Below are 8999 nucleotides of genomic sequence, written 5' to 3'. Positions count from 1 at the left end.
GACTGAACAAATGATGGGGCCCAAACTGAATAGACAGGACAGGAAAGGAAAGACACTGTCGCACAAAAAACCCTGCAAAAGTCCACCACGTCTGATGCACAAAAACACTGAAGTCGCACGACTTCGCCCCCACTATCTCAGCACTCTGGTATATACTGAAAGCAAGGCAAAAAGAGACTAATATAACAGGGGACAAAACAAACTGACACAAGCAGCAACATATGGGCAGTGATCCAGCACAGCCCCAGCAGGAGCAAGCTGACCTGCACAAAGCAGAGATAGACAAAACCAGATCAAATGCAAAAAGATTAGCAAATGAGCTACTTAGCTGAACCATACAGGAACAGAGCAGGAGAAGGCACAGGAAAAAAATCACCAGCAGGGATTGAAGGAAGTCAGCTGTCTTAAATACACCAGTCAGAAACCCCAGATCTTCAGTCGTCATCATCATTATCAGGTGGCAAGCCTCTGTCAATCTGACCAGCTCCACTACCTCCAGTAACCACCAGAGGGATCCCAGAAAGAGAACTCGCAACACCTCTGTCATTCTGACCAGCTCCACTACCTTCAGTAACCACCAGAGGGATTCCAGAAAGAGAATTCACAGCACTCCACGCTCTGATGACTAAACTAAACAACAATAATCTTAACATCTTTTTAACATACGAATTTGGGCGAGAACTTGAATTTCTGGATCTTAAAAGTAACGTATCTACTAATGGCACAGTCAACACCAATTTAGACAGAAAACCTACAGCCACCAATTCATTACTACATGCCACTTCCTCTCATCCTCCAGCAACTATTAAAGGTATACTGATGGGCCAATTTCTAAGAGCTAGGCGAATCTGTTCAGACAACCTAGATTTTGAAGACCAAGCAGCTGACCTGACAAAAAGATTACTTAACCGTGGGTACAGTAAACGGAGTATTAAAAATGGCTATAGGAGGGCAAAAAAAACATCTAGAGAGCATCTTCTTTACTCAGTTCCCATAAAGCGTAAAGAAACCAATGACCAGGTGAGATACATTTCCACTTACAATAACCATTGGGATGACATAAAACTTATTTTCAAAAAACATTGGAACATTGTTATGACTGACCCCATACTACAGAAAATCCTCCCCCTTATGGTAGCAAGAAGGGATCAAAATCTACGAGATTTACTGGTACATAGCCACTATGATCCAACTTCAAAATCCAGACATAAACCTTTACAACGCGTTTTTTTCCCATGCGGGATCTGCAAAGTGTGCATAAACATGAGAAAACACATTCCTTTACTAATTCAGATGGATCAAGGAATTTTGACATCCGAAAACACCTTACCTGCTCCTCACAGGGGGTTATATATCACGCTACATGCCCATGCAACCTAATATATATTGGATTAACCACCCGGGAATTCAAAATCCGAGTACGCGAACATATTCGTGATATTGAAAAAGCCAAAGCAATTAATGATCTTTCACTTTTAAAAACCATACCACGCCACTGTAAAGTCCACCATGATTGTAACCCTAATGCTGTGTGCCCACGTTGCGTTTTTTAAGCGTTTCCGCTGCGCTTTTGCCGCTGCAGAAACTCTTAAAAAACACTAACAAAGTGCATTCCCATGCAATCCTATGGGGTTCCGCAGTTGCTGAGTCAATGCTGCGGATTTTTCTGCTGTGGAATCACATAGCGGTAAAATCTGCAGCATGTCCTTTAATTCTGCGGAATCGTGGCGATTCTGCCGCCATGGGATTGCATTGAAACTCTCACTTTACGCATGTGGCTATGCCCACCATGCGTAAAGTAAGCGCTTCATGTGCGGATGGTACCCAGGGTCTGGAGGAGAGGAGGCTGTCCTCCATGCCCGGAGTACCATATTCCTGTAAAAATGGAATTAAAATAAAAAATAGGGATATACTCACCCTCTGTCGGCCCCCGGAGTCCTTCCGGCCCTCATCGGTTCTGTGAGCAACTTCCGTTCCCCTGGATGCATATCTGCAGTTTTCAACTGGCGATGTTCTGATGAGAACAATTTTTATTCTGGCATAACCAATCCAATCACTTGATGAATATGCAGCATTTTGCCCTCCCCATAGTCCTCAACCTTCTATACAGGGTCGGCCATTTCTATGGATACACCTAAATAAAATGGGAATGGTTGGTGATATCAACTTCCTGTTTGTGGCACATTAGTATATGGGAGGGGGGGGGGGATTTTCAAGATGAGTGGTGACCATGACGCCCATTTTGAAGTTGGCCATTTTGGATCTAAGTTTATTTTTTCCAATGGGACGAGGGTCATGTGACACATCAAACTTATTGAGAACTTCACAAGAAAAACAGTGGTGTGCTTGGTTTTAATGTAACTTTATTCTTTCATGAGTTATTTACAATTTTATGACCACTTATAAAATGTGTCGAGTGGGAGAAGAGGGTTGCATTGACAATCCAACACAATGGGCAGCACTTTGAACACATTTTATAAGTGGTCATAAACCTGTAAATAACTCATGAAAGAATAAAGTTATGTTAAAACCAAGCACACCATTGTTTTTCTTGTGAAATTCTTGTGAAATAAAGTTTGATCCAAAATGGCCACCGCGGTCACCACCCATCTTGAAAAGTTTCCCCCTCCCATATACTAATGTGCTACAAACAGGAAGTTGATATCACCAACCATTCCCATTTTAATTAGGTGTATCCATAGAAATGGCCCACCCTGTATAGAAGATTGAGGACTATGGGGAGGACAAAATGCTGCAAATTCATCAAGTGATTGGATTGGTTATGCCGGAACAAAAATCATTGTTCTCATCAGCACATCTCCGGTGTAAACCGCTGATAACATGATATGGTATAGAGATCTGTTAGTGATCCATTAGTGATCGTTCTGTCCCCATCATTGTTCCTCAGCCGATGTAAAGTGGCCGGAAAACAAGCGGCGAATGACTTCAATATTGTCGATCACACTCGTTTAGTGTCCTGAAACCAACACATGTAAATACAACCGAAATGCGTGTGTGATGTGCAATATGTTAGCATTTGGGACCTCATTTTAAATTTTTGCCCAGGGCCCCACTTTGCCTAAAACCGGCCCATCACACAGATACTCATGGTGGAGATGGGAACACCCCTTTAATTCTTGGCAATTAATTTAAAGGGACTGTCCAGTCATACTGATGTGACGGGACACCAATGCAATCTGGAGAGCAGGGACATATCAGAACATTACAGCGTCACATTTACACAGAAACAATGAAAATCGCCGGTGATCGCAACGTCGGTGTAAACATGTGGCCAGGTTAAGCAGCCAATCAGGTGAGAACTTTTATTTTCCAGGCTGTTACCTGATTGGTTGCATTTATTATAGGTGGGCAGTGTGACACTACAACTCCCAGCATGCGCTTACGGCAAAGATAAGCGCAAAATGAGAGTCGTAGTGCAGAGCCCCGGATTGTTTGATTTGTTATCGCCCCCACACACTGGAGCCTCTGAGTCTCTCAGGTACACGCGGCCTACTAGCAGTAGCGAGGCCTGTGCACGTCGCCATGGCGACAGAGGGAGGACGCACTGAGCTGTGGACATGATGACATCGCGCTGAGCGTGCGGGTTCCCGCCGTGCGGCTTCTGCTGCGGAGAGGTCGCGGCTCTGGTGCCGGTGTGCTGTCCACAGCTTGTTCGGCGGCTCTTTTCCCCGGGATGGGCTGGGATCGTGTCCTCCGCGCTGGTCTGAGGCTGGAGTGGCCCGGGAGGTGAGTGCAAGCGGGAAAGAGGTGGAGGAGCGACAGTGGAGAGCAGGGAGGAGGCGGCGGCTGCAACCGCAGCAGAGGTCCAGGGAGAACAGAGGAGACGGGGCGGGGAGCGCGGCGGTGCAGGGACGTAGAGGCCGCAACCACCGCCCGAGCTCTGTACAACCACCATCCACTACAGGGGACACTGCACACCCCAACATCCACTCCCTACCGTCCACTGTAGGGGACCCCCTACCATCCACTTCCCCCTTAAATCACTCACTGCAGGGGAGCCTACCATAATTCACTGTAGGGGACCCCCCTCCTATCATCCACTGTAGGGGACCCCCCCTCCCCTATCATCCACTGCAGGGGACCTTTCCCCCCTACTATCATCCACTTCAGAGGACCCCCCCATCATCCACTGCAGCGTACCTCTGCCCCTCAATCATCCACTGCAGGGGACCTTCCCCCCCCCCTCCTGTCATCCACTGCAGCGTACCTCTGCCCCTCAATCATCCACTGCAGGGGACCTCCCCCCCCCCCATCATCCACTGCAGGGGACCTCCCCCCCCCCCCCCATCATCCACTGCAGGGGACCTCCCCCCCCCCCTGTCATCCACTGGAGGGGACATTCCCCCCCCCTGTCATCCACTGGAGGGGACCTTCCCCCCCCCCCCTCCTGTCATCCACTGGAGGGGACTTCCCCCCCCCCCCCCCCCCTCCTGTCATCCACTGGAGGGGACGTTTCCCCCCCCCCTCCTGTCATCCACTGGAGGGGACGTTTCCCCCCCCCCCCTCCTGTCATCCACTGGAGGGGACGTTTCCCCCCCCCCCCCTCCTGTCATCCACTGGAGGGGACGTTTCCCCCCCCCCCCCTCCTGTCATCCACTGGAGGGGACGTTCCCCCCCCCCCCCCTCCTGTCATCCACTGGAGGGGACGTTCCCCCCCCCCCCCCCCTCCTGTCATCCACTGGAGGGGACGTTTCCCCCCCCCCTCCTGTCATCCACTGGAGGGGACGTTCCCCCTCCCCCCTCCTGTCATCCACTGGAGGGGACGTTCCCCCTCCTGTCATCCACTGGAGGGGACGCCCGCCCCTCCTGTCATCCACTGGAGGGGACCCCCCCTGCCTCCTATCCTCCACTGGAGGGGACCTTCCCCCCTCCTGTCATCCACTGGAGGGGACCTTCCCCCCCCTCCCCCTATCATCCACTTACGGGGACCTTCCCCTCCCCCATCATCCACCCCCCCATCCCCCTGCAGTGCGCACACTGATGATTCACTGCACACCCCATCATCCTGTGCATTGGCCACTGCACACCCCATCATACTCTGCGCACCCCATCATTTTTTGCAGGGATAACTACATAACCCTCAACATGCTTCCTGCCCTAGTGCTGGTTCTCTTTGATATTCCTTCACTTGTTTGCTTTTTATGAATCCTTTTGTAGATTCTCATTTATTTATTTTTTCCTTTCTTTTTAGGACGTGAGCTCTTCCGGAGTGTTTACTTTACAGCCATCGCAGCTGTAGCTATAATGTTCCTTCTGAATGCCCCTCCTCCGGCAGCTTTTCAGACACAATGGACCCCGTTTGGGTGTAACGTCCCATGCAGAGTGCCCACGTCCCTTCCACAGCCTGCACAGGTTGCCTCCGAGGTTGAGGGCACCATAGACAGTCCACAGAGCGATGAGTCTTCTGGCACTGTGACCCTCGAATATGAGCGGATTATGCAGAAGAACAGAAAGGGGGAGCTTATTGTCAATGGAGGGCTGAGATCCAGTCCTGCCGTCTTCAGGGAAAACGCCAGAGAAAAGGCCACATTCATCGTCCCAGCACATTTCAGAGACACTATAGAGGAGGACTCTGATTTCATGGGTCTGGCTCTGGAGTCGGACAGCGACGATTCTGTAGACCGAGGCATAGAAGAAGCTATCCAGGAATACCTAAAGAACAAGGGTACCACTCCTCCTTTGTCCTGCTCGCCTGCAGCGAAAATACTAGAAATCCCTGAGAGTGATGGAGAAAAAGTAAAATCCGCTCAAAATGATATCCTGGCCAGGAAGTCTCCTGTCAAAATGGTGACGTCACCCAAAGTGTGTGATTTCTTTCCCGGGCCCAGCCTGTCCAGATGCTCGTCACCAGACAGTGTGGGGAGTGACGACTCCTTTGAGGAAAGCATCAAAAAGGAAATTGAGCAATTTTTGATTGAGAAGAAGCTGCAGAATAACGTGAACGAGACCAGCCCTGATAAGAAAGCAACAACCAGTCACTCTGCAGCCAAACTAAAACCAAAACCCACCAAGGTAGAGAAACCGCGCCCCAAGCTGAGAATTAAGGGGACGGCTGTGAAAACAGTCTTCGAAAGCTTTGATCTACTTTCTAAGAATCTTAAATCCAAAGCAGAAAGTTGTAAAAGTATTGTTCGCCCCAAGACTGTGCTTGACCCACTTAAGCCCAATGTCCTGAGGTCACTTCCTCCTGCTTCTTCTCAGAGTCCCGATCTCTCCGACTCAAGCAGTGATGATGGGATCGAGGAGGCCATTCAGCTGTACCAGCTGGAAAAAAGCAGATTAGAAGGAACCCTCAGCTCCACTCCTAGGACCTCTCCAGAGAAAGATGGGAAAAACACAGCGTCCGATGATGGTCACTGCCAGATGAAGATCTCTCTTCTCGACCCCCAGAAGAAATCCACAGACTATAGGAAGAGGAAACTGCCCAACGTTAAACCCACTGCAACTCAGAACCTCCCAAATAAGAGGGCCCTGCATTCTGGAGATGAAGCAGCAGCAACGCTCAGGGTGGAGACTGCAACGGAACTAATGTGTGCAGAGGCCATACTGGACATCTCTAAAACAATATTGCCTTCACAGCCGGATAGATCTTTTGTCGCTTCGCAGAACAAACCGTCAGCTCAGCCTGCATCTCCATGTTCTAGTGACAGCTCAGTTGACAGTGATGACAGCATTGAACAAGAGATAAGAACATTTTTGGCCAATAAAGCTCAGGTTGAGAGTCTCTGTGTTACCTCAGCCAAACAGCCCCCAAAGGAACAAATGTCCGAACCCCAAAAACAGCCGTTCCTTCCCAATACTAAGGCTGCTGGGACTAGTAAAAGCAAAGGAAGTGACAACAAAGGTGTACTTAAGGACTCTCCTAGGAAAGGTGGGGAGCCTGTGAATGTTGATAGCAGCCCAGGACATTCATCCATGAGTAAACAGGTACAGGGAAAGACTATAGAGACTGGACCTGGGGGCTGTCCTAAACTTCCCTGCCAAGCAGAGGACGCCAGGCATCACATTATCCAGGCTATGGAACGTCTGGAGTCTTCTCCAGGAGCAAGTGGAGAAAAACGGAAACTGTACATAAAAATGAGGAGCAACAGCAGCGGAGATAAGAGTAGCTCTCTGGACAGCGATGAAGACTTGGACTCTGCTATAAAAGACTTACTGAGGTCCAAAAGAAAATGCAAAAAGAGACCAAAGGATGGCCGACCGCAGTGTAAGAAGAAGGTCCGATTCGCGGAGACCGCCACCAGACTGTTGGAAACAGTGGGTGTTATGGATCAGAAGGATTGCAGCCCCACACCCCTGGTTGTCAAAAGTTGCCTTGTTTCCAGTGATGCAAAAGATAATTCCTTCAAAAAGTCGAAGACTATCTTGAAACTGAAAGACGAGAAAAAGTTCCCCGTGGGAAATGCAGAGTTGTCTACTGTTAGCAAAACTGTTGAGTCCCCACTTCCTTGTGCCTCTGACAAGTCTGTGAAAATAAGTAGTGCCTTGCCTGATACCCAAGACAGTAGCTCAGTGGATAGTGATGATAGCATAGAGCAAGAAATACGAAAATTTCTGGCTGATCGAGCTCGAGAATCTGCGGAACTTACTGCCACCCAAGAGAACACTGCACCTTCGATCGCTCCATCTGTTAACAGGACCGAGGCTAATTCAACAACCATAAAGAAGGAGCAAGGGGTGTTATCTAGCTCCGTGACGGAGACCATTCTCCAGAAAGTCCGTGAGAAAGATCGCTCTAGCACCCCAGCGACTCACCGTCTATTCGGATATAAAGACGACGCATCCCCAGGTGTAGGGCTGCAGCAACCCAAAGGCATAGAAAAGACCATCTCTCCTGTCCACAATGTCATCGTCAACAGGGAGTGCTTTGTAGATCCAAACAGGATTGCAAGGCCAGCGGAGAAAGTGCTGCCTGTTCCTCCGGACAGGGTGCTGATAAGGACTGGTGTGAACAGTTGTCAGGGGAACATCCCCATCTCCGGGAACTTTGTTGCTGGTCTTAAATACATTTCAGGAACTGAGCAGCAGCTTCTATTGAACGTGGGGAAGTCGGGGGCTACCAGGTTGGCCACTGACTTCTACAATCCTGGAGGAGCCATCGCTCAGCTGGGAAACTGCCAGAACAAAACACTTATTTTAGAGCAGCCAAAAGTTGTTCAAGCCCCTGCATTCTCTCTAGGCTCCCCCATGGTCCACCCCGCACTGTACGTCGTGACTACCAAAGTGGTGCAAGAAACTGCCGGCTCATTGTGTCTCCCCATCAATGCTGCCACCTATGACCCTGGTCTGAACTTAATGAGTATTCAGTATTGTCCGGGTCAGGTAGCGTCCCACACTGCCCCATTCTCCTTTCAGCAAACCCTAAATAGTGATACCATGGTCATTGCCCCCGGAAAAGCAGGAGAAATCCCCACCCTCATTACCAAAGCCAGAGCAAGTGAGACGACGGCAGGGCTACTAGATGGCGAAAGCAGGTGCCGTAATGAGCAAGCAGAAGGTAGAAAGGTGCAGAAAGATGAGGTGTAAGTACTAGAGATGTATTCTAGATGTATATAGAGAAGTGACCTGAGGCATGCCTTGGCATTTGCCCCTTTTTGGGGGTCAGGGGACAGGTATATCCTAAACCCTATAGATGCATATAGACAAAGCAATGTGTAACTTTTCTACTTTTACATTATTAATAGGGATTTGGCGTAAACAGTCGATTTTATAAGAGGACTGCTTTATCTGATGCTGGAGCAGGGAACTTGTGGCCCATAGGCGAGTATATACTGTATACAGCCCTGGGCAGAGACGAGGAGAATGCAGATTTTGTGTGCCACCTTGGTACCTCCATGTTAGAGCAAAGATGGTCATAATCTTGTGACAGTAATCACTCCAGACAGCCACAGGTGCATGTGGATTAGCGCTACACCCGGTGTTCTGCTTTACATGGAATGGTCCTATATAACTTTTTTTTTTCTTTTTTTTGCTGTCAG

General features: G+C 49.2%; 1 protein-coding gene across 3 annotated transcripts in view; it reads left to right on the top strand.

Moving 5' to 3' along the window:
- The first annotated feature begins 3404 nt into the window (after positions 1-3404).
- Positions 3405-8999, top strand: part of PPP1R26 (protein phosphatase 1 regulatory subunit 26) — a 51651-nt gene continuing 46056 nt past the window's right edge. For 2 of the 3 annotated variants that reach the window (XM_073559459.1, XM_073559461.1), the window contains exons 1-2: positions 3512-3747; positions 5213-8543. In XM_073559459.1, the coding sequence (XP_073415560.1) occupies positions 5266-8543 (3278 nt within the window). In that variant the 5' untranslated portion in view covers positions 3512-3747; positions 5213-5265. The other variant, XM_073559460.1, reaches the window with a different exon arrangement.

This window comes from Dendrobates tinctorius, unplaced genomic scaffold (assembly GCF_039654945.1).
Source record: "Dendrobates tinctorius isolate UK_male_01 unplaced genomic scaffold, ASM3965494v1 ptg000013l, whole genome shotgun sequence".
In the NCBI taxonomy this organism is placed as follows: domain Eukaryota; kingdom Metazoa; phylum Chordata; class Amphibia; order Anura; family Dendrobatidae; genus Dendrobates; species Dendrobates tinctorius.
Note: the sequence above shows the minus strand (reverse complement) of the source record. Positions and strands in the feature narration are given on the sequence as shown.